General features: G+C 55.7%; 1 protein-coding gene across 9 annotated transcripts in view; it reads right to left on the bottom strand.

The window, feature by feature from the left end:
* The window catches only part of Mta1 (metastasis associated 1), a 37,055-nt gene extending 15,240 nt beyond the window's left edge, over positions 1-21,815 (bottom strand). For 5 of the 9 annotated variants that reach the window (XM_051196706.1, XM_051196707.1, XM_051196708.1 and 2 more), the window contains exons 1-6: positions 21,452-21,815; positions 9,460-9,527; positions 4,711-4,804; positions 1,626-1,676; positions 937-1,063; positions 803-866 (exon numbers count right to left, since the gene is read on the bottom strand). In XM_051196706.1, coding sequence (XP_051052663.1) covers positions 803-866; positions 937-1,063; positions 1,626-1,676; positions 4,711-4,804; positions 9,460-9,527; positions 21,452-21,479 — 432 coding nt within the window. In that variant the 5' untranslated portion in view covers positions 21,480-21,815. The remainder of the gene's footprint in view (positions 1-802; positions 867-936; positions 1,064-1,625; positions 1,677-4,710; positions 4,805-9,459; positions 9,528-21,451) is intronic. The other 4 variants (XM_051196709.1, XM_051196712.1, XM_051196713.1 and 1 more) reach the window with 1 other exon arrangement.
* Between the last annotated feature and the right edge of the window lie 3,358 nt (positions 21,816-25,173).

Below are 25,173 nucleotides of genomic sequence, written 5' to 3'. Positions count from 1 at the left end.
TGGGAGGCACCTACAGAGTAGGTTCGCTGTGAGTGCTGTACGCAGACATGACCCGCATACTCTGCCATCCTCGCACTCTCACGCTTCAGTGGCGCCCGCCTGGGGGCGCACAGGAAAGGAGCCCTGTCTCAGCCACCTCAACTGGCTGCACATGGAGGCTCAGGACACAAGGTTAGAGCTGAGGTAGTGGGGTCCTGGGCGGGAGGAGGATGTGGTGGCATGAAACAGCACACACCTGCTTCTTCCCTGAGTACCAGGGTTCCTTCCAACTGCCACACCCTCCCAGTAACTGGCGTGCCAGCCATCGAGCCTCAGAGACCCGACCTTCCCGTCACTTCCTCTAGGGGTGACATCTAACAGGTAATACCCAACTATGCGCACAGTGACCTTACGTAAGAACCACTTATCCCAAAGGCAGCAAAACCCACGTAGGTCAGCAGCCAGCCCCGAGGTCACTTTTGACTGTGGGACAGAGATGGCCTGTGTAGGCTTCCGTCTTCCATGCGATACCTACGAAGCTTTTTTTTTTTTTTTTTTTTTTTTACAAGCACCCAGGTAGGAGACAAGTTATCTGGGATCCTAGAAGCAGAAGCCCTCACCAATTCCAACCATCTATCCCCTCAGAGTCAGAACCTCCACACAGGGTCACCCTGAAGGACTGCCTACCAACACCTGCAGTGACTAACAGGACCCGGACAAACTTCTCTGAGTCCTGGTGACAGGGCACTGTGGGTAGGGAGGGGCTGCAGTGCACTTCAAAGTCAGGCATCGCCAGGCCAGACAACAGTAGGGTGGGCCTTACCTCACGCTCCAGGTAGGACTTGAGTGACTCTGTCTCATTGAGCAGGGTGACACTGCACTTGCCCCTGGAAGACAAGGATGGGTTAGTGGAGGAGGGGGCGGCAGCAGGGGACCAGGTAGCGGAGTGAGGACTACCTGATGTGAGTGGCAGGCAGGGACTCCAACTGCCGAGACAGGAACAGCTCCCGATGCCGCAGCTGATGCTTAAGTTTCTCAGGCAGGTCCACCATCTCCGGGTTCTCCACCTCTTCCTCCACTTCCCCTAGAGGACAAAGAGGCCCTGTCAGTCACCCCTGAAGATGGCAGCTAAGAGCCCCAGCCCCAAGCTAGTTCTCCCTCCGGCAGGGCACCAAGCCCAGGAGGCCACCTCCCTGCCTAGCACAGCTCATGCCCATTCCAAGGTGGCTTGGGAGCTCTGGGCGGCCCCCACAGATGCCTGGGAAGCCTGGAATATGGGGCTCAACATCAGGACAGGAAGAGGAGGGCAGTGTTCAGACTGGCCTTAGAAACAGCAGGCAGAGAGAGGCAGGAAAAACATGGGCACACTACACATTCAGGACAGGAAGTTTCACCTGCCGGCCTGAGGCGGCCCCGCACAGAGCACAGCAGATTTCCCGCATGAGCAGGACAACCCCCCGAGGCCTGGCCACAGCCAAGGTCGGGCTATAAGCAGAACATAGGGAATCCCAGCCCTTGGCTGGCTGGCAGGGGATGCAGGATGGGCACGTACGCAATCCACCCAGGATACATCCAGCTGCGTGTCACCCGCCCTAGCCCAGGGACACAGACGAGAGGACACCCTCCTTGCAGAGGTCGGCTCTTACCTTCCTCGCCGGTGTCCGCCCCCGGTCCGGCTCTATAGCAGACTGACAGGGCTACATAACAGACAGACAGCGTCCAGATGGCAGGTTAGGGCCAGTGCCAGCGCTTGCTCCCTGCCCAGGGCCCGGACCGAGGAGACATGGGGGCCACAGGCCTCCCAACAGAGGACAAACACCACCCACTGAAAGACTACCCTGTGTCTCCTGACTGCTCCAACATTTGAGCTGCCCACCCGAGACCCATCCCTCTTCAAACTACTGCCTGAGACCTTCTGTGAGTGCAGCTCTTGTCCCCAACCAGAATGCTCACGCATATTCTACCAATCAGGTACTAGCTCCTCTCCAGATGACAAGAACAGGGGCCTCCAGACAAGACTGCCCAAAGAAGGCAAGAAGGCAATAGTAACAGCACAGCAGGAGCAGGACAGAGACCACTGGGAGAAGCCCGGAGTGTGCACAGTGCCAGCTCAGGCCCGCCTAGAGCCCAGAGTGTGCACAGTGCCAGCCCAGGCCCGCCTAGAGCCCGGAGTGTGCACAGTGCCAGCCCAGACCCGCCTAGAGCCCGGAGTGTGCACAGTGCCAGCCCAGGCCCGCCTAGAGCCCGGAGTGTGCACAGTGACAGCCCAGGCTTGCCTACGGTGTCCAGTAGGGGGACAGCCCTGCAACACCCACAGCTCCAATAAGCCTCACAGACATGGCTGCTCTCTGTTGCCCCCGTGTGGTGACTGCATGGTGTTCTGGCATTTTGGGGAGGGAGAGGAATCCCTAGCCTTTGGCACCTTAGGCTTGGAGATTTGTTCTCAGTATGACTGGGCCCCAGGAGTCTGGAGCATCTCCACTGAGCTATTTTGCTCCTAAACAAGGCAAGCGGGTCTGTTCAGAGCAGCCCCTGCCCAGCAGACAGGAACTATACACACACCAGCTAGAGCCTGCAATGTCGTCGTAGTTGGATGAGGCCCAGGCACCAACCACTCAAGTTGGGCTTTGCGTACACCAGAGCACTCTGTATTATACAATGCACCTAGGGAACACAGCCACATCCTCAGCAGGAGAGGGACCTGTGGCCTGCATCACTGTCAGGTCGGTCCCAGGTACAGTACCCCACAAACCCTGACACAGGCCCCGAGTGGTTCCAGGATGCCCGCATCTCTTCTAGACCTGGAGCAAGCCAGACCCCATCACAGCTACATGCACAGCCTCTGGCACCAGCTCTCCCCTAGAGACCTTTCAAAGGACAAACCCCACAGCAGGTGGGACAGCCCCCAACCCATTTCCAAGCCTCTCCTCCCCAGGCCCAGAAGCACTAGCTCTGGGTTCCCACACCACCTGCATCCAGTCTCACTCTGCTGAGCCCTAACCTTGCTCTGGAGGGTACTGGGTAGAGGCCAGGCCACATTTCCCTCTGTGGGCATCTGGAAGGGGTTTCTGCTGCGGGTGCACCACAAGCTACAGTGTCTGGCTTCCCATCTGAGGGCAGTGCTTGGGCTAGACACCCTGGCAGGGCACCAACTGGGAAGCCAGAGGCTCTGTGACCACAGGCAGGGCTCCTTCTGGTCTCTAGCTCCTGTGTAATGGTTCCCTACTGTGTGCCCTGGCCATAGGCAGCCAAGGGACTGGGCACTTGGCAGTCACAGCAGACCCTGATACCTTGATGCCTGCCTCCTTGGCCTGATGAAGCTCACAGGAAGCCTGGCCAGAGATGCCCAAGCAGCTTTTCAGGGAGCACAGTGTGTGTGTGTGTCTGTGTGTGTGCATGGTGTCTGTGTGTGTGTGTGGGGGGGGTCTGTAGCAGCGAGGCTCTGACTGCAGCCATCCTTAGAGTAGGTTACTACCCTTCCAGCAGACCATTACTCTCTACTGTACTGGACGTAAGTTGGTTCCAACTTTACTGCAGACTTGGGACCCACACCTGTAGGGCTCCAATCATATCAAACATTTATAGTGCCTGAAGCATGTGTACCTATAGGCCAGAGCATGGGCTTTGAGGTCAGGGGTTGAGAGAGCCCAACTCTGTACCCAAAAGGGCTCCTGCGCTTCCATCTGGGAACAAAAACTCAGGACCACAAGCAGTGCTGATGAGACGCCCAAGGCTGCCCACAGGAGAACAATTCCACTGCACAACCAAAGCCAGCTCTGAGAGGCTCCTTCCTGCCCCTCCCTAACCTAGTCCCAGAGCTGGGGAGGGCAGCCAGTGCTGGGCACCCCGCCTCTCAAACACCCCTGCTTAGGTTAGGGTAGGTTTCTAGGGTTCCCACCTGACTGGCTGCCACCACAAGGATATTCTGGCTCCTTCCACCGCACTCACAACATTTAGGGTTGGGGATGACGGTGCGTGTGCACGGTGCGTGTGCATGTGCGCTACAAGTGGGTCTTGAGCCACTCACCCAGCAATGATGAGTAAGGGACGATACCTATTGAACTCTTGATGGAAAAGTATCCACCACCCAGGCAACTCTGCTCCTCCCCTGCTTGGAGACAGTACCCAGAGTGACAGTAGCCTTACAGTTCCCAGGCTCAGCAGCTATCTGACATTCAGTCAGCCCTGCTCTGGTCACGACACCAAAGCACACGCGCGTCAGCGGTCTATGCAGGTCTGCTTCAGTGAGAGGTCAGACCCTAGGCGTGAGAACCACGCACGGTTCCAGTGGGGGTGGAAAAGTGCCCTTGGACCACGCTTATCGGGCTTCGCTCAAGTTCCCTTGAGCAAGGAGGAAGGTCTTTGTTTCTGAAAAAAAAAAAAACTACCGAAAGCATAGACATCTTCCAGTGAAATGAGAACAGTGTATCTCAAGGGCTTAGACATGACCACAGCCTCTGCTCTGGGTCAGTACCTTCCTTATCGTCTGCCCTATGGTTCTGAGCCAGGCACCAGGTACACCGACATCCCACGATGGCCCATAACTATGGGGATGGGGTAAGAGGCAGGAAGAAAGATGTGTCACCCTAGCCCATGGGTAAACAGGACCCAAGAGCTGTAAAGTGTCACCAGAACCCAGCTACAGACAGGAGAGGACAAAGCAGCCGAGAGCCTCAGCGAGGCTAGGACCCAGGAGCAGGCACTGACCCCCGGGGACAGGCTGGCACTCACTTGCATGCTTATCAGCCAGGGCGATGAGGCTGCTGGAGATGTCCCGCCTTCTGTAGAAACACACGACCTTGGCCTCCACATTCCCGTTGGCTGTCTGTAACAGCAAGGCAGAGGTGTCTGAGCAAAGTAGGCCCCCAAAAGGGGTCTCAAGACAGGACCAAGTCCCCCACCCACAGACAATCAGAGGAAAACGTCAAATCACCAATACCTGAGCTGAGGAGAGCTATACTGATACACATCCAAAGTCAAATAAATGTGACCAAAAGGGAATAAACACTCGGCTAGACACACATTGATTTCCACCCCCTCCCCCCTCCCCCAGTGATCTGGGCCCATGAGGTTCTACATGGCCACCCAGGGGCCCCACCAAGACAGTAGCCCAGGACAGTGGAGGCACTGCTTGCTTTACCAGAAGCCCTAAGGACAGCCCTACCACAGACTGCAGCGGCCCCTCCTGCCCTTCTATGTCAGGCTCCAACGGCAGGGGGGATCCACATCACCAACAGGAGCCAGCAAGCTGAGATCCAGTCAACCGTATGCCTCGACCTGGGTTCCTGTAACACTCTGCACGCCAGCACCAGCACAGAGTACTATATAACTAGCCAGGGTTCACATAAATGGTAAAAAATGCAGGCGCAGACAGATCTCCGAGTGCTGAAGACCAGCCTGAATTCCACGGTGAGACCCTGTCTAAAAACTACTACTACTAAGATAGCAACGCTGCAAGGTTGTAACCCTGGCTAGTGTTCCCACTCTGGGGGGGTGGGGGAAGCATGACTTACTTCTAAGCTCTACACAGGGTATCTGCCTCCTCACTCCTGCTCACTCACTCACACTGACATGGTCTGTGGACAGCTGCTGTACCCAGAGCCACCATCCCTCTATCCACCAGAGCACTCTATCCCTCCTACGCTCGGCTAGCCTTCTGTGGCCGCTGCTCTCGAGGCTGGCTCGTGTATGACAGACCTCACCATGGTGAAGCAGTTCATAGTCTGAAGCATCAACACTCAGTGAGTCCCACGGTGACAACAGCCCCACCCAGAGGCAGCCACTTGGGCCCAGACTCCCTCAGGTTCTGACCATTCCTGTGGGCCAGAGCTCCCTCTGCACCCAGCCCAACGCCGCTACACATCCCTCAATACAGTACTTTAATGTTATTTTTCCGCTGCCTTCATTTCTCTCCCTGCTGCTGTGCTAAGTTCCTTTGACGGAGTTCCATGTCACAGCCCACAGTGGCATCGGGAGCTTGACTAGTCACATGGTGTCCACAGTCAGCAAGCAGAGTGAAGGCTCACTGACGCTCACCTCCCTTTCTCTGCTTACACAGTCCGGGATCCCAGCCCGAATGGCGGCCCACAAGTGGGCAGTCTTCCCACTCAATGAGCATAGCCAAGGTAAGACCCCCGCCCAGGTGTGCCCAGAGGGCAGCCCGGCATGCCATCAAGCTGATGATCCCAGCCAACCATCACACGCTCTGACACATATAACTACTGAAGAATGGCTAATACTCTGACATTGCTCCTTCCGTCCCCAAATCATTTTCACTCACATTTCTCTATTTACCTGCCTAATTTCCCACTCAACTACCACTGTGTCCTCCAAACAGCTTACAAGTGGGGTCTAGGGACAAATGTCGAGCTCTGATCATTGGAGACACCCCTGCATCATCTTTATGGGTGTCTAAACTGGGGTACCTCTTAGTACACCCAGGATGATGGCCTCACTGTAATGGCGGACAGCTTCCGCGGCCTTCTGAGAGTCTGGCAGGTATAGTCAGACACCTACCCATCTTCGACTGGACACGGTTGGCATGCCTTGCCTTCTGCATAGACATGGAGAATGCAAAGTACAGCTGTGTGCATGCAAACCACTTCCCTCTAAACTCAGAGAGGTTTTCTGCAGGGTTTTTATTTGAGGCAGGGTTTCACTATGTATGACCCTGGCTGGACTTGAACTCACTAAGTAGACCAGGCTACCTTCAAATTCAGAATTCACCCATCCCTGTCTCCAAAGTGCTAAGATTAAAGGCATGCAGAACCCCGATCCATCATCTCTAAATTATTCTCTCTCATGCTCTGAATGACAAGACACACCCAAGAAGACTCTGCTCGGTCCTGATTCCCTGGGTCTCTCCTACCTGTTCTGGGGACTCTGGTTTCCTATAATTCCTTCTAAGTGGGTGCCGGGTTTGGGGACTGTCTGGTTTTTCTGATCTGTGTCCTAATCTCTACTCCTGTCCTACTTTCTAGAAAGAGTCCTCAATTGTCGCCAACCTCCCCTTTGCGTTCACTTCCGAAGCCCACGCTGGCTTTTGGGACCTTCTCTCGCTGTTCTCTGGCCACAGACCTGCTCACGCTCGGTGCCATCTCTCCCTTCCTGAGCCCTGGGTTCTGTGCCCTGAACTAGCTGTCCCTTTTCCTCTCAGCTCTATTTTCATGTGTTATGCATTCATCTTGCTGAGCCTCTGGAATCCAGGAGTTTCTCATCACTGAGGGTACTTGTCTTTGCTCTGTAGCAGGGTCCTGGGACAATTTCATGTGTGTTGAACGTGCTAGCTGTGGATGGAAGCCAGGACACCAGGCAAGTTGATCTCAAGTGTGAAACTGTGGAGATCAGATCAGAGGTACAGGCTACAGAGATCCATGACGCACCATGACGCACCACACCACAGAGGTCCACAGCAACGGAAAAACAGGAGCCCTGGTAGGAGCCCCATCGCTGTAACAGGTCTGACATTGAGAGAGACAGCAAGGCTGGTCTACATCTGGGAATCTGAGCCTCCCAGTCCAGCTCACAACTCCCTACTACTACAATGTCCTGTGCATTTGGTTTTGATGTAGGTGAGACTTATGTCACAGTATCACTCAAAATGACGGGGCTGACATAGGTAAATGTGCCAGGCCAATGGACACCCTCTAGCCCCTGCTCACTTAGGGTACAGGGGACACAGACAGACACACACCTACCTTATCCCTGGGCAGATGTAAGGCCAGACCCTCGAAGCTGGGGCTACCCCGAAGCCTCCACCAGGAGCCACCTGCTGGGCCTCGTCAGGCTCAACAGGGCCAGCTGTGGGGTAGCATCCAACCTGGCCCCGCCTGTCCCACTTGATCCCAGGAATCCCAAGCCACCATTGCAGCAAGCCTGGGGTCTGAGAGAGCAGCCCCTCTCACTGGCTCACTGGTCTATGGTACTCAAGAAGGCTAGGGGCCTCAGGAAAGAGTGTGGTTATAGACACAGGTCTGGGAAATCAGTCATGTCCTCTGCCTGGCACTGGAGGAAGCAGAGAAGGAATGTGCCTGCCTAACCCAACACCCTAGAAAGGTTGCTAGTCATGTGTCATCTTAGAGCCTAGAGTACGTGGTTTACATTTGAGGCTCCTAAAATCCAGAATGGACAAGAAGGATCCTAGTGTGCATGCATGCTCTGACTTTGGCTGGCCTGACCCCACCTCACTCTCCAAAGAGCCAGGAGGTCACTCCAAGCAGAGTAGAAAGCCAAGTTGTTGGAACCCATGCATCCATTTCTCCACACTCCTAGCTACCACCCTAGGTAGTAGTGTGTGGATACCCAGAGGTTCCAGCGATGGAACAACCATGCCCCCAGACCAAGGATTAAGTATCTGTCAATGTTTCCCAGCACACACAAACCATGGTAGAAGCAGCGACTCGGGTAAGACACCAACAGGGCCCCGGTGTGAATATACTGCACGCAGCCTCAACACTGTAATGGACAGAGTAGACAACTCTGCAATGTCCATGGTGGTCCTGTGGCCAGGAAGCCAGCTGAACTAATGGAAAGGGGAGGAGGGGGAGGGGGGAGAGGGGGAGGAGGGGTAGCAGAGGGAAGCAGGAACACTCTCCTTGGTCTGTGACTCGTCTCCAGAGTCACCCAGATCCCTCTGGTGCTCAAGTCTGGATGTGCTCAAGTCCATGGGGGGCGCCTGCCTCGGACAGACCACTATTTGCTGGCAGATGGGGTGGGGTAACTGGCAACACCTCAAGGTCGCCCTGAGTTTGTCCTCAAGAAGCCTAGGCATGCCGGGTGGTGGTGGCACACCGCTTTAATCCCAGCACTCGGGAGGCAGAGGCAGGAGAATTTCTGTGAGTTCAAGGCCAGCTTGGTCTACACAGTGAGTTCCAGGACAGCCAGAGCTATAGAGAAACTCTGTCTTAAAAAACTAAAACAAGGGGCTGGACAGATAGCTCAGTGGTTAAGAGAATTGCCTGCTCCTCCAAAGGTTCTGAGTTCAATTCCCAATAACCACAAGGTGGCTCACAGCCATCTATCATGAGATCTGGTGTCCTCCTCTGACCTGCAGGTATGCACACAGAACACTATACATAACAAATAAATACATCTTAAAAAGAAAAAGGGAAACGAGGGGCCGGAGAAATGACTCAGAGGTCAGGAGCACTGGCTGCTCTTCCAGAGGATTTGGTTTCCATTCCCAGCACCTACATGGCAGCTCACAATTATCTGTAACTACATCTAGTTCCAGGGGATCCAACACCTTTTTCTGGCCTCCTCAAACACAGATGGACATGCAGACAAAACACCCATACACATTAAAAAAAAAAAAAAAAAGGCCTAGACATGGACCCAAAGAGCCATAGTGACTCACTTACAGCCTCTCCTGGAAGGACATCAAAATCCAGGTGGGAAGACCCTGCCCACCCACAACAGGGAAGGCTCCCCCTCCCCCTCCCCTCCAGGCCCAGGCAGTAGCATCACTGTGTTGACTCCTACCTTATTGAGCTCTTCAATCCTGCGGATCAGGTATGGGTTGCTGGAGGAGTTCTCAAAGTAGACATAGTCTGCAAATAGAGAGGTCAGCACACATGGCATCAAGTCTTCAAGTCATCCCCACCATTCTTAGGAGCCTGATCCCTGGCCCCGCCCTGCTAGCAGTTAGAGGGCTGCTGGGCCACATCACGGCTGTTGATGGGCGTGGGAGAGCACAAGCCTTAGTGGGGGGCTGACTGAAGCTTCCCCCCATAAAGCCCAACTCCAAATACCCGATGCTTCTGCTCAAAACTACTGGACACCTGTTCAAGTCGCTGCTGCAGGCAAGAACACTGTATCTACCACTGACCACCACAGGCAGGTTCCACAGACAGACAGGAAGACTTTGAAGGCTGGTAGACTCAGCCTGGAGTGCTCCAGGAGTCCAGGACAGAGAACAAGCTGGACTGTCACACTACCAGGCTGGCAGAAATCCCTGGCAATGCACCCCCCCCCTTAGTCAGGCTGACTAGAAGAGTCCTGTTGAAATGGGCAGAGGTAGCAACTGCAGTCCCCTGTCTGCTTGCGGGCCTGTCACCATATTGCTTCCTGAACCTGTGCCACCTAGCAACAGGTCAGCCACATCCTTACAACTCCAGCAGTGCTCAGAAGCGCCCACACCAGGGAGGGTGAAGGGTCACCTGGAAAAGCAAGGCCCACGGGAAAGAAAGCAAGTCTCTAGGCTTAGATCTGAGATCCTCCAGAGGACCCCTGTGAAAACACCCTGATGAAACACATTTCATCAATGTAGATCATTCTTAATAAAACTAGCTTTTTAAAAAGACACCGAAAAGCATTGGTGGTTCAGTGGTAGACTTCTTGCCTTCCACACCGGAGGCCCCAGATTCAATTCCCAGCCAATGTAGAAATGTACTTTTGAGTCGGGCGGTGGTGGCGCACACCTTTGATCCCAGCACCCAGGAGGCAGAGGCAGGTGGATCTCTGTGAGGCCAATCTGGTCAACAGAGTGAGTGCCACACAGCCAGAGCTATATGGAAAAATCCTATTCAAAGAACAATAAAGTTTTAAAAAGGAAAAAGACACCCACAATCTAAACTTCTGTGATCACAAATCACAACAAATTAAGCCCCAAACCCCAAATTACTTACACTTGCCAGAAACTGGGATAAAAAAAAAAAAAAAAAATCAAACATCTCCCAAGTAAAGGACAAGCAAACAAGCTGGCCCCAGGGGTAACTCGAAAGGCAAACACACAGAGATCCAAGAGCAGGGGATGGGTGGGCACAGGACCATGGCAGGAAGGCTCACTCACAAACAGGGCCAACGTATATGTCCACGGCTACAGTGACTCAACCACACACCTCCAAATCTCAGAGGTGCCCGCTCAACGAGTAGGAAGTATGCCAAATGCACACTATATATTACTAAGAAAGAAACCAACAAGCGATCAAAACATCAGATGCTAAGCTGATAATGAATAAAAGGGAAGAGCTACAGAAAACACCATCAGCCACGACATGGGGGACATCCCTACAGGTCCCGGTTGTGAGGGCTTCAGTGACAAGGGGGTGATGTGATGTTTTACACTCGACGACTCTGTTGATATGGACCAAGCACCTAGAAAACAAACCAGTACTATTAGCTCACCCAGGAGCTAAGCACCATCTTACACCTGCAGAAGACAGCACACCTCACAAGACCCTGGTTTTCATATCCAGACACACGCACACACGCACACACACGCACACACGCACGCACGCACGCGCACACACACGCGCACACACGCGCGCACACACACACGCACACACACGCACACACACACATGCACGCACGCACGCACACACACGCGCACACACGCACACACACACACAGTGAAAGGGTCTGTGTGACTAAAGTACAAGCAGGTGGGCTGGAGAGATGGCTCGGTGGTTAATTTGCACAGCCCAGCACCCCGTGCAGTGACTGACTAATGCCTGTAAATTCCAGTTCAAGGATCCAATGCCCTCTTCTGGCCTCCACAGGTAATTGCACGGATGAACACACCCACACAGTTAAAATGGCAGGCTGTAAGAGGTGTGCACATATCGGCACACTTCTGCAGAGGTCCAGACAGTAGAATTTAGGCATGGAGGTCAAGTCTGAACCGAGTGCAATACGCAGTAGGCATAACCAAATTTCCAAATGTTTAAATGATGACATAACACACAGACGGATTCATGAAAAAACAGGTGGGGTGTGTGTGTGTGTGTGTGTGTGTGTGTGTGTGTGTGTGTGTGTGTGTGTGTGTGTGGTGACAGCAGCTCAGGGTTACTGCGCTGTGAGCAGCAAGGCTGCCATAGCTCAGACCTAGAAACTGGACACAGGCCTCGCATCAGGACCACAGCACCGGGTCTGCATGCACACAGGGATCTGAACAGAGGCAGCTGTTGTACTGCAGACCTCATTCTGTTCCTTTTACGGGCCTGTTCTCCCCGAAAGCCAGGCCGTCCAGTCCTGGGAGTGTCTCCTGAGACCTTGGCCATGCCCAACAGTCCTTGGTAACAAGACCCCTGAGGAGGCAGAGGCTGAGTGATGAAGCGGTCACCCACGAACATATGACCAACCTCCAGTAACCATACTGGTCCCAAGGCCCATCTCCAATCATTAGTAACCACAGTCTGGCTGGGGCACCTTCCCCTGCTGAGACCCAATCACAGCCTCGGCTGGTTTGGCATTACCCTTCCACTTCAAGGAGCACACAACTGTGTTCCAGGGCGCTGCAGCCTCATGAATCTCTCTAGCAAAGTACGGGTCCTGACGACAGTCTTGGGGAACACCCCACCCCTCAGAGGCAGGCCAACCTTACAGCGCTGAGGCGAGGACTTCCAGCACAGCCGCAGGCTCCTGCTGGTGTGGCAACATGAGCGAATAAATATCCCTGATCAGGCCTTCCCACTCACTCTCTCCCCAGCTAAGAGTGAACTTACACCGTATAAGCTTCTCAGAGAAGCGCCAGGTAGTACGTTACAATGAATGAGCCGCATTGCCAGGCATGTAGCAAGAGCTAACTCCGAAAGGCATTCATTGCTTGATTGCAAATGGCTTGCCTTCATTTGGGGACCTTACACTTCCGTCCAAGTTTAAGCCCTGGCAAGCTACCTGCGTAGCCGCACACTGGGTCAGATCACAATGTCCACCTTCCGCATAGGACAATGTCGGAAGAACCACAGCCTACCAAGCCTCTGCAGTTGTCTGTGGCACTGGCTCGGGCCGCCTGGCTGCCTTTCTGGCTCTTATTTTTTTTTTTAAACCAAGTTTCTTCAGTCATCTAGTCCCACCCTTTTCTGCTCCGCGCACCCTGCCCGTCACGCATTTTGGCATATTCCTCTTCCGTTTACACCATCAGTACTTTCCTAACTCCTCCCAGCTCAGACTGTTCCACAGGCTTCTGATGCCTCAAATTGATGACTGAACCACACCAGCAGGGTCCTCAGCTTGCCAAGGAGCTCGCTCAACACACACACACACACACACACACACACACACACACACACACACAGGCTCATTTTCCAAGGAGGCTCCCTAATTTCAATTCAAAACACACTAGCAACATTAAATATTATATTATTAACAGGGTATGAGAGTCTCCCTTTAAATTTTCTAACTGTTCTGACCATTCTGCTTCCTCAAGCTGAGGACACTGTAACACACCGTACACTGCCCCCCTCCCACACGGTATGGGAGTCCTGGTTATTGAGCAAAGCTTTAATCCGTGACTGATGGCATAATCACCCCGCCTTAAAACTACAGCGAAGTCCCCACTTGACACGGCAAGTGTATCCACGCGCGCGCACGGACTCAAAGGGTAAGGCCACTGACTGCAGGGCCTGCAGTGTGTCGAGCACACAGAAAAGCAACTGCAACTGTGGCACTGTTGACAAAGGAAATGCATATTTGGTCTCCATCCCCACTTCCTGGCACATGGCTCCTAAAAACCTTGGGACTTTCAGTGAGATAAGGGTGTCCTTTTCATGTGCTGCTGCAAGATACGGGCCACACACAGAAAGGCCTGGTCCCCGGCGTTGGGGGTGGGGGAGGACAGCGGGAGGCCTCCGCGAGGGCAGGGCAGGGTCTGGCTTCCTTTCTTGTTTTATTTTCTTTTAATGCTCCAAACAACCATGAGGTGCTCAGTTTTGTACCATCTTGCATTTCTACCCAAATACGCTGCTGAATCGCAGGCTCAGCAGCAGCAAGGACAAGTGACAAGAGACTAAACCCTCAGAAACTGTAAGCCTTGTAAAGTGGTAGTCTCAAACCGTGACAATGAAAAGTTGGCTAACCCAGGACACCGTGGGAGGGGTGTACCAGACAGAACACTCCGGATGGTTATACTGGAGGATCTCCATCACCTATCTCAGAGCTCACCACAGAGACCAGGCAGGCTCAGAGGGTAGGGATGTCAGCTCTTCATCTGACGGCTTCCTTGTGTCCTTTGTAACGAGCCAGCAGACACGGCGGCGATTGGTAAGCCCTGCAAGCTGCTCCAGCAAATTAATTGGACCTGAACGGTGCAGTGAGGGCCTTGACCCACAGCTGCTCAGTCAGGAGCACGGGCCACAAACAGGGGTGCACAACTGGCCTGTGAAGTGTGGGGGTCTGGTGGGGCTGAGCCTTCAGCTACAAGATCTGTGTTGTCTCCAGGCAGATGGTATCAGAGCTCTATTTAATCACTATATACCCAGCCAGTGACCCATGCAGACCTGATGGCTGCTGTTGGGAGAGCCCCGTACCACCATGCTCGATGGCAGAGACACAGTGCTCTATGCTGTGTCTGAGGAGGAAAGGCCTGCCCGTTAGAAGCCATAATCAGCCACAGAATATACATACATTAGCTTCACAGTGGCCATGTTCCAATAAAACTTTATTTATGGGCAAAGTAATTTGAATTTCATATAATCTTCTCATGACAGTAAGTATTCTTGTGATTTTTTTTCCTCAACCACATAAAAATGTAAACGCCATTCTTAGCTCATGAGTCACAAACCTAGGCAGGGCAGCTTGCCAATGCAGTTTGCCAGTCTCCAAGAGGCCCTGCCATGAGCCAGGGTCATCTGAATCTCACCAACTTGTCTGCTTGTTTGCTTTGCAGAAATCAACAGGCCAAGGCCAGTGACCAAGAACATTTGTAGCCGAACCCGACAGTCTAAGTTCAATACCCCAGAACCTGAACTGTCCACATGTGTGCTATGTGGACATCCCTCACAACATACCCACCCACCCACACGAACACGTGTGTAATAAAATCAACAAGGTTATGGTGCACACCTTTAATCCCAGCACTTGGGAGGCAGAGGCAGGCAGATCTCTGTGAGGTTGAGGCCAGCCTGGTCTACAGAGCAAGTTCCAGCACAGCCAAGGCTACACAGAGAAACCCTGTCTCGGAAAACCAAAAAATGAACAAGAACCCCCCCCAAAAAAACAAACAAACAAACAAAAAGAGCCAAGTCAGTGGCTTGCACCTTTAATCGCAGTGCTCACGAGGCAGAGGCAGCTCTGGGAGTTCAAGGCCAGCCTGTCCCAACTAATTCACTAGTTACAGTGACTTCCAGCCCATCCAAGTGCTACACAGTGAGACGCTACCTTGGAAAAAAAACAACAAACAAACAAAAATTGACAAGCCAATCCTACACCTTTTAAGGGAAGCCCAGAAACCAGGACAGGCTGTACTATTTGTAAAAGAACAGAGTTGGAGGGCTCAGGCCAGCTGACTTCCAACACTACCAGTGATCTCAACACGCACTGGCAGAAGCTGACAGATGAACACCAAGCAACACGCCACCAGCATCAGCAACCTCGGGTCTGACAGCGCTGCCTAGACGAGACGATGCGGCAGGGAGGTGGACACACCTACAAAGCACAAAGAACCTGAACCCTCACACAGAAACCAGTAAGAAGAGTACAAACGTCAGACTCAAGATGTTAAGGGCTCTACAATAAAAAGGGATAAAGACTTTGTGATCCGGGGTTCTGGATACACAAAGCACAAGTTCAGTCCTCCGAAAAGGGACCGAGATGCAGAATATAAACCGACTCGGGGCTGGGGTATGGCACCGTCCAGTAGAAGCAGGTCCTTGGTGAGCTTCCACACCACAAGATGAAAAACAAATAACCACCTCAGGGCTCACAACAGCAAGAATACAATCCAATTTTAAAACCAGGGAAATGCCTGCTGGCATGGAGGTCTATGAATACCTGAGCTCTAGGCGGCCTGGTTGACATAGGGAATTCTAGGACAATTAGCTACATAGAGATTCTGTGTCAAAAGTCAAACCAAAACCAACCAAACAAAAAACAAACACAAGCAGCTGAACATGGTAGCCACACCTGCGATCCCATGTAGCAGAGGCATGACAATCACAAGCTTACAGGCAACCCCGGGGCTAAATAACCAGATCCTAACTCAAAGAACCAAACCAACAAAGCAAATTGTCAGGGACGGAGACAACAGCACTATGAACTCACAAGAAGCCGAACACCATCTCTACCAGGGAGCACAGACAGCACTCGGGAGACAGACGAAGGCCGATCTCTGTGAGTTCGAGACCAGCCTGGTCTACAGAGTGAGTTCCAGGACAGCCAGAGCAGTACAGAGAAGGGCATCCTGTACACCTACCAAAACACTGTGCAAAAAGCAGAGAGACAGGCGTACAGAGGGAAGGCTGGACCTGAATTCTTTTTTTGTTTGGTTTTGGTTTGGTTTTTTTTTTTTTTTTTTTGGTTGAACTGAACTCTTGCTTAGTGCATTTTAGATCTCCACCTGCCAGATTCTCAAGAGCTACATGTTGGCTGACCATCCAACCTACAACTGCATAACTGTACATTTTTACCCAGGGGAAATGAGAACCCACGCCCACTGTTTTTCACCGTGGGAACCCTGGAGATACACGGTAACACGTCTGGAGAGGAAGGCTACGCAGCGAGGGAAAGCCAACCTCGGGTAACACGGATTCCCATATGCAGAGTGTGTGGTAAGAACCATCTCAAAGGACGGTTCCCTCTGTCACTCTGGGGTACAGAGCGGGAGTGGGTGAGGGAGGGTAGACTTCCTAGCAAAGGACACCAGGAAGCGTGCGGGACTGTGGGAATGTGTGAAGGTTTGTAGCGACATCTGTCAAGAAGCGCAGCTCTGCCAGCATGGTGTACACGTGCAGCTCTGGGACAAGAGGGCACTGTACGCTGAGGAGGTCAAGGGCAGCTGGCCTGGCTAACACAGCTGCTGCCTTACCCTGGCACACCAGAACCCACACTTGCTACTGTCGCCACAGATAACACTGACCCTCCACTACCAGTCAAAAGGCAAGGAAGGTCCTGTGAACCCTAAGTTAGACAGACTCACACCTGCAGTATCCAAGCCTGTGTCTTACTCAGCCAGGCCCAGCGAGTCTGTAGCTAGGACGTTTTCCATCCCCAGTTAAGATGAGCCCAAACAATCCGTGTTCAGGGAAGCACTCAGCACCTCTGAAGCCACAAGCCTCAGCCCCCATACAGAGCTCCATTTGCTACCCTCATTTCTGCAGCTGCAGCTTCAACCTCTAGGGGCACTACACTTCATCCTGGCCCCCGGTCCTGTCACCCTATCAGCACCCCATCAATCCTCAGAGGGCCTTTGGAGGGCAGCCAGCATAGGGGACCACCTCAACCGCCACACAAAAACCTAAGATGGGGAAGAGGCCAAGGCCCTACCTGCAAAAGCAAGTGATCAATTGTCCCCAGGAGTATCGTCCAGTATGCACAAGTGGCCAGGTGGCCCAGGAAGGCCACGTGCAGCCAGTACACCAGTGGCCTGGAGAAACGGGCCAGCGGGTGATCTTGGATTCGACCGGTAGCCTTGCAGTTCAAATTCTAAGTGCTGGGTACACTGAGGCCATGCCCTCTACAGTGGTAGCCCAGACCCTGACTCCAAGGCAGCTTCTTCGAGATACCACACAAACCACCCCTGCACGCAGCAACGGCCTTTGCCTATGAGCCTCCTACACACCAGCAGTTGGGGACCAAGAACCTGGGAGTCTCCCTAGATCCTACAGCCCAAAGGTACCAAGGCACAGGCCTTGGCCCCGAAATCCTAAAGGCTTCTTTCTGGAGGATGAATCAAAACAGCATGGGGCTAGAGCAAACACCAAGTCCTGGAGGCCACCAGGGCCCAGGCTCAAAGGAAACAGCAGCCCTCATCCATGCACCAGCTGATGCGGAGCCCAGAAAGACTACACTGAGCAGAGAGACAACTTCGGCCAAGAAGCAAGGAAAGACACCTTCTCAGTCTTAATTTCCTGAGAACACAGGTGTGAGGCAGAGTGCATGCTGGGACAGGACAAGTAGGAGCAACAGTCAAAAACAGGATCAAGCTTGATGTTTGGCCAGGAGCATCCAAGAGTTCATTAGAGCCACCCTGGGGCAGAGGGGGCCTATACCTGTCTCAGGAATTCAGCCTAGCATCCCTTACAACATACTCAAGCGACATTCTGCTTCCTAGGCCCCAGCACCCTGCCCAGTGGGAGCACCTTGGTGGTGGCTGTAGGCGGCGCCGACCCCATGAGCCTATCTGTATAGAGGGAGGCATGGTGCTTTAGGCTTCAGCCACGAGAGCTGCAGTTCTGCTGTTGTTAGTATAGGAGTTTAATGCCAAAACCTTCCCTCTCAATCAAAACAATCCCCAAGGCTAAAAGCAGGCATAGAGCCCACATGGGGGCAGGCTAGCCATGCTCGGCAGGGATGGAGGCAGGCTGGGGAACAGGCCTCCGTGTCTGGAGGGCCAATGCCCTGCAGCCCTCTGGCACTAGTTCAGCTGTGAGCTCTGTGGCTAAGAGGCTGAGCAGACTCCACAGAGGTGCTGCAGCCCTGGGCGTGGCCGACTTCTGCAAGTCCTGCTACAGATGCAGGCTTGAGGGGAGAAGTCAAACCTGCGGTCCCTCCCTGAGCATCTTAGTAACACTTCTCAACTGAAAAGTAAACAGTGCTGGGGCTGGCTGAAGCTGCAGCTCAGTCGCCCTAGTCCGTCACTATGTCACACAAGGCCTGGGTTTGGTCCCCCAGTACCACACACTAAATTAAAAAACGGACGGACGGACGGAACCTGGCAGGATGATGGCGCTCTGGAGGCGTCCCGAGTTCCAGGACGGACAGTCAGGGCCACAGAGAACCCCATCTCAAAACACCAAAACAGACAAATAAAAACAAACTGAAGGAGAACGCAAAACTGTCTAACACTACGGTTAAATACAAACTGATGATTGGGCTTATGAAACACAAGGCCAGCCATGATGTGGCAGTGGCCTGCAGATTGTCACTTCCTGTCACTTTCCACAAGCACAAAAAAGTAAAAACAAGACCCACTCAAAGGTATAGGGGTTAGCTTCTTGCAATGAGAGGGAAAAAATACTCCAGAGGGAGGGGCGATAGCCCTTCAGTCAAAGGAAAAAGGCTCCCACATGTTGAGTGAGTTTGCTCTTCTGTTCAGAAATGCCAGCTGGTTTTATAATAGGCACACAGGTAAGAAACCCCTCAGCCGTCACAGGCTGGTTCTGGTTTGGCAATATCCTAGCTCTCAGAGGGGCAGCCTCTCGGATCCTCACTCTGCCACCTGCCACGGACAGGCAGAACTATTCAGTGAGACCACTTCTTGAGAAGGTGGTACTCCGTGATCCCTGCCCCAAACCCGTCTTCTGTAACCTCTCCTACCCTCACCCAGTCTAGCCCACCCTGACACAGGCCAGGGGGGAAGCACAGGATGCCCGTGCGTGCGTGCATTGACAACACCTAGGACGCACTTAACACTAGGACATGGCTGTCTGTCTGCAACTTAAAACTGCTTTGCTACTTATGCAGAAAGTGGGGATGGGGTGGAGGTGCTTCCCAAGCTAGGTCCCCACCAGCTCTCCCTCAGGACAAGGCAGACTTCCCAGAGGGTTCAACCCCAGATGACAGAGCGGACGGCAGGCACCACGGCGTGTTCAGAGAGCCACCGTGTCCCCCTCATTTGGGGACTTGAGAATCTGGGCAGGAGTGACACCCACGATGTCATCACAAGGCCCTGAAGGGACCCACGGGACGACATGCCCTGGGGGAACAGCCACAGGATGAAGACCGAGATGAACGCCTATCCACACCACGGGGAAACTGAGGCACAGGTAGGTCTTCCTCATCACCTGCTAGACTGCACTGCCAGGCAGGCATGGGAGGTTGGCATATGCGTGTGGGCTGAGGGACCCACTGCCCGGCGGCCCACCTTCCTCGCTCCTTCCCCCCCCCCCCCAGTCAGAAGAGGAGCCCAGAGCTCCCTGCTCCGGTCATTCATTCATTTCTTCAGCATATGACATGCCACCGTGGGCCAGAAGCCAAGGCCAGAAGAAATGTGAACTGGGGGGGTGGGGTGGGTGGCTGGGGAGCAGGATAATGGGACCCTTTCTCAGGTGAATGAGGGGGCCAGAGGCAGAGTCTGGGAGAGGAGCAGGGACCGTGGGGCCTTGTGCTGAAGGCAAAGATGGGCGTACGGGGCACAGCCAGGGGAGCCAGGGGCAGAGCAGGGTCAGCCTCTGCCCCAGAAGGCAGCCACCAGGCCCGGGGCATCCAGTGCTCTGGCCCACCTCCTTTGGGACTGGCAAGGCCGAAGCTTCAATGAGGACCAGCCCCTCCTCACGGGGCCCCAACACTCCAGGCTGTGCCCTGTGGCAGGGCCTGGCAGGAAGCGAAGGTGTGAGGCCAGGAATTCCCTAAGAGGGCAGAAGAGCCCAGGGCGCCTGCTGGGGGCGGATGACCACAGCTGCATCACCCACCGTGCCCAAGGCCACAGACCTGGGCTGGCTGGGTCGGGCTGGTGTGAGACGGGTCGGGGTCATATGAGGGTAGTGGCGACCGGGTGCTTCTGGGTGGTCTCCCACTCTGTCACACTCTCACAGCAGAACCCGGTTTTGCTGGTGGGAGAGACAGCGGCAGAGACCCATCCACATTTAGGCTGTGACCCCAGGGAGGGTCTGGAGGTCCAGGGAGGCAGCAGAAGGCTCCGGGACGACATGGCCATGACTGTAAGGGTCGGCATGGACTGAACGTGTGCGCGAGGCCATCCCAGAGCGTCCCCATCGAGGGTTCCCTAGGGACCCCATCCAGCTCAGCGGGGGGACCTGCGCCCTCCCAAGGGCCAGCTGCAAAGTAAGCGCCTCCTCGCTGGGCTAGGGGTGAGCAGCAGGCTGGGAAAAGTTTGGGGTGGTCAGACCTGCGCTTGGGAATGGAGGTCCCCGCGCCGCGGCCAACCGTCCCCCAGGAGTCCCTGCTAAGGGAAGCCCGTGGGCCCCGCTCGGGGCGGGTGTGGGGCGGGGGCGCCGCTCCGCCGGCTCGGCTCGCGGCCCCTGCCACAGTGGGGCCCCGGGTGCCTGCACCCCTAGCTCGCCGTGCGCTGGCCCTGCCTGGCGAGGCCGCCCGCACCCCACCCCCCGACCCCCAAACTCCTGCTCGCGGCGCGGGACGGCGGCCGCAGCTCGGGGGGGAGGCACGTGCTCCTCCGGCTCGGGGAGTCCGGCCGGGACCCAGGCCCAGGCCCGGCGCCTTCGGGGCCGCCGGGAGCCACCGGGGTGCCCTGGACGCTCGCCGCGCCCGCGCGGGCCGCCCCCGGCCCCCAACAGGTGGGCAGAGCCCCTCCCGGCCCGGCCCGGCCCGCGCCCGGCGGCCCCGGCGGCTCCCGGCGGCCCAGGGGCCATTTTGGGCCGGGCCGGGCACCGGAGAGCAGAACCGGGGCTCGCGGGCGGGCGGGCGGGCGGGCGGGCGGGGCGCGAGCGCGACGGGGGCGGGCCGCGGGGGAGGGGCGCGGGCCGCGCGCGAGGGCGGCGTGGGGGAGGCGCGGAGGCCGCGGGGCGCGGGGCCGGGAGGCGGGCGGGCGCGGGCGGGCGCGGGCGGGCGGGACGGAGGAGGAGGAGGAGGAGGCGGGCGAGCGGGCCCGCGGCGCATAAAGGCCGTGGCGGGGCCTTACCTCCGACCCTGTACATGTTGGCGGCCATGTCCGGGCCGGCGGCGGGGCCGCGGGGCGCGGGGAGCCGGGCGCGGGCGGCGGGCCGGGCCGGGCCGGGCCGGGCGCGGGGCCGGGCGCGGGGGGCGGGCGCGGGGGCGCGGGCGGGCGGTTTAAAGGGACCGCGCTGCTCCGCCGCCGCCGCCGCCGCCGCCTCCGAGGCCGCCGAGGCCGCGCAGGGACGGGAGGGCCGCGGCGCGGGCGGGAGAGGAAGAGGAGGAGCGGCCGCGGGCGGCGGGGAGGGGCCTCGGGCGCCGCCGCCCACCGCGCGGGCCGTTACCCGACCCCGCGCCGAGCCGGCCCGCGCGCGCACGGCCGAGTGGCCCTGCCGAGCCCTGTGCCCGCCCGCCCGCCCGCCCGGCCCTCGGCCTGGCCCGCCCGGCCCTCCCGCGACCCCTCCCGCCCGCCCGCCCCGCCCCGCCCGGCCCTCAGCATCCTGGGCTTGGCCCCGCGCACGCCGGCCCGGGCATCTCCGGCTGGCCCTCCCGCATCCTCTCCCGCGTGGCCCTCGGCATCCCGGGGCGGCCGCCTTCACGGCTGCGCTTCCTGCGAGGTGCTCCGAAGCCTCGCTGGCGTGGCCCTCGGCACCCCCCCCCCCCTGGTCCTCCCGAGGCCCAGGCCCTGCATCCCCCGGGAAACGCTCCTGCGGCCCTTCCAGAGCCGGCCTCCTGGGCATCCTCCAGTAGCACTCTGTAAGGTCCATGCATCCTGGACCTCAGCACCCGCTGAGTGGTCGGTCCTTCTGAGCCTCATGCCCACCAGCCTTCGGCACCCTCCAGGGAGTACCCTCCCTAGTGGCCCTCAGCATACCTGGGTGGCCTGTCGAGGTGGGCCCTTCTAGGGCTCCCTGGCAGTTTCAAAGTGCCCTTGGGTCCTTCTAGTGTGAGGCCTTCCCTGCACCTCTCATAGGGATACTCTCCAATCCTGGAGGGGCCCTCATCATCCTTGGTCATCCTTGAATGCCACAACCATCCTCCCATGAAGCAGGCATGGTCCAGAACTGCCAAGGCCTCCGTGGACCTCCTCCTGCCTGCAATTCCCTCCCAAGGGCCCCAGCTGAAGCCTGCACCTAAGCCTCCAGCCACAGCCACTCCTCCCCTCCCCCCCACACCTCACCCACACACCCGGGCTGCAGTAGTGGGGAGGAAGCCACCTCCATGTAGCAGCGTCCAGAAGCACTTGTGGCTGTGGGCTAGCCTCTGTGCTCATCTAAGGTCTGTGGAGAGTGGGGTACTTAGACATCACCCCAAGGGCAGAGGATAAAAGGTGGTGTCCCTCCCTGATGGAATTGGGGGCTCTGGTTAAGTCTGAGCACTGAGGGTTACTTTGACAGAGAAAGTCCCTGGTTGCCAAAAGTCAGTGTGAGCATCCCTGTGGAGCATGAAGCCGAGCACAGTGAATGGATAGATCCCAGCAAAGCGCTGTAGGCCACCGGGGGAGGGTTAGGCGGCGAGGGGGTCAGGGCCGGCACCCTGTACATTAGTTACTAAGGCAAGAAATCTGCATTGCACTGGGACCCAAGCTAGGAAGGGTCTCGAGGCCTAGGCCGCCTGCTTGTGTGCTGAGAGGAAACACCACTGGAAAGCAGCAGATATGGCAGGAACTGGCGCTCGCGAACCTGCTGAGAAGGACCTGAGGGGGGGAGGGGCAGGGGACAGGTGACCCAGGTGCTTGCTTTCGGTTGGTCCTCGGTGAGGAGGTGAGAGACGGGAACACGAGGGAACAGATGACAATGGGGGGGGGGAGGCTCCCACGGGCCTGCCTCAGGTGTATGCAGTGCAGGATCTCTCTCCATCATGATGCACGTGGCTTTGATCAAAGCACCCAAGACACAGAGGTAGGCAGATCTCTGTTAAGTTCGAAGTCAGCCTCATCTACGTAGTGAATTCCAAGACAGTCATGGGCTAAATGGAGCTTGTCTCAAAAACACAAAACACCTGTGCAGTGGTAGCGGCGCACGGCACACATCTTCAGTCCCAGCCCGGGGAGGCAGAGGCTAGTTTGGTGCACAGAATAAGCTCTAGGCTCTAGGACAGTAAGGCTGCACAGAAAAATTCTATCTTGAAAAAGCAAGCAAACAAGCAAAGGAAAAAAGAAAAAGCAAAAAGTTACTCCTGAGCAGAGCAGAGGTCAGTGCATGCCTTTAAACCTTTAATTCCAGCACTGAGGAGGCAGAGGTAGGCAACACTCTCTGAGTTCTAGGCCAGTCTGGTCCAGGGCTACACAGAGAAACCCTGTCTCAAAAAAGAAAAGAAAAAACAAAAACAAAAAAGAAACTACAAATAAAAAAGCCAGATGCCAGAAGGGAGAGGCAGGCGGATCTCTGTATGTTCGAGGCCAGCCTGGTCTACAGAGCGAGTTCCAGGACAGGTTCCAAAGCAATACAGGGAAACCCTGTCTTGGAAAAAAAAAAAAAAAAAAAGCCAGATACCTGTGTTGATGGTGGTGGCAAACATAGCACACACCTTTAATCCTAGCACTAGGAGGCACAGGCAGGCAGATCTCTGATCTGGAGGCCAGGCTGGTCTACAGAGATAGCCAGGGCTACACAGAGAAACCCTGTCTGGGAGGGGAAAAAACAAAACATGGAAACCTACAAAACTACCAAATAATATCCAGGCAGTGGGGGGACGGGGGAGGGGATCACAGAATTGGCATACGCTGTAGTGTCTCCATCGCCCCCACTCCAGAGGTAGACGACACAGTAGCCCTCCAGCCTCAGCTGATGGCCTCAGTCCTTTTCCCTGGAGAGAAGTCAAGAGCACCCAAAGCAGAGGCAGTCAGAAGGAGGACTCTGAATCCTGGGCGTTCCCTCAGAGCGGCTCAACTCACTGCCTTCCTCTCTCCAGGCTAGAGAAGGTAGACTACCTCGCTCCGGGGGCAGCAGAAGATCGCAGTGATCGCAGTGGCAAAGGGGACAAAGGAGAATGAGCCACCCAGGAGCAGGGCCACTGGACAGGAGAGCTGCTTGTGCGCTGAGGAATGCTGACTTAGGAAGTGGCAGGGCTACCTCTCACATGGGAGGCACAGGCAGGTGAGCACCCAGCCCAGACACAAACGCAATAGGAGAGACAGGGAATCGGCACAGGGGTGCTTTGCCTTCTAGAGCCTAGCAATGTGGAGGCATCAGATGATGACAAAGCAAAATGAGGGGAAGACTTGCTGCCAGGGAAACCTGAGGTGTCAGCACACCTCAGAGGCAAACAGGTGAACAAGTAAGAGGAGTAATTTGCTGTCACTTGAGGAGAAGACAAAACTATCAATGGAACCCATTCAACTTAGGTCTGAGTACCTCAGTGTCAGATACTAGAAGGTCAGGGTCTCTGCCTTGGGGATTCATCACACAGCAGGAGTGCAGCAAGCCGGTAAGGCCATGTGATCTCAGGGCAACAGAGGATCAACAGTGAGGAGTCGGGAAGGGACATACGAGGACCCCGTGCAGGTGAGCAGAGATCCAGAGACGGGAAGTGGGGCCACACTCCATTCCGGCACTTTCTTGTGTTGTGGGGTTGAGTTTGCCTCCACGTACTCTGGTGACCTGAGCTGGCCTGTTGAAAGCAGTGCCTAGAGCTGCCATGTGCTGAAGGATGCGAGAAGCCCAGCCTATGGTGCCCGGGAAATCAAAAGTGTTGAGAGTTAGCTAAGCTGCAAGCAAGCGTGGCAGAAGCCGGTGTGGGAGAGGTCCA

The sequence above is a fragment of the Phodopus roborovskii genome, unplaced genomic scaffold (assembly GCF_943737965.1).
Source record: "Phodopus roborovskii unplaced genomic scaffold, PHOROB, whole genome shotgun sequence".
Lineage (NCBI taxonomy): Eukaryota > Metazoa > Chordata > Mammalia > Rodentia > Cricetidae > Phodopus > Phodopus roborovskii.
The sequence above is the reverse complement of the archived record's forward strand: the minus strand, read 5'-3'. Positions and strand labels throughout refer to the sequence as shown.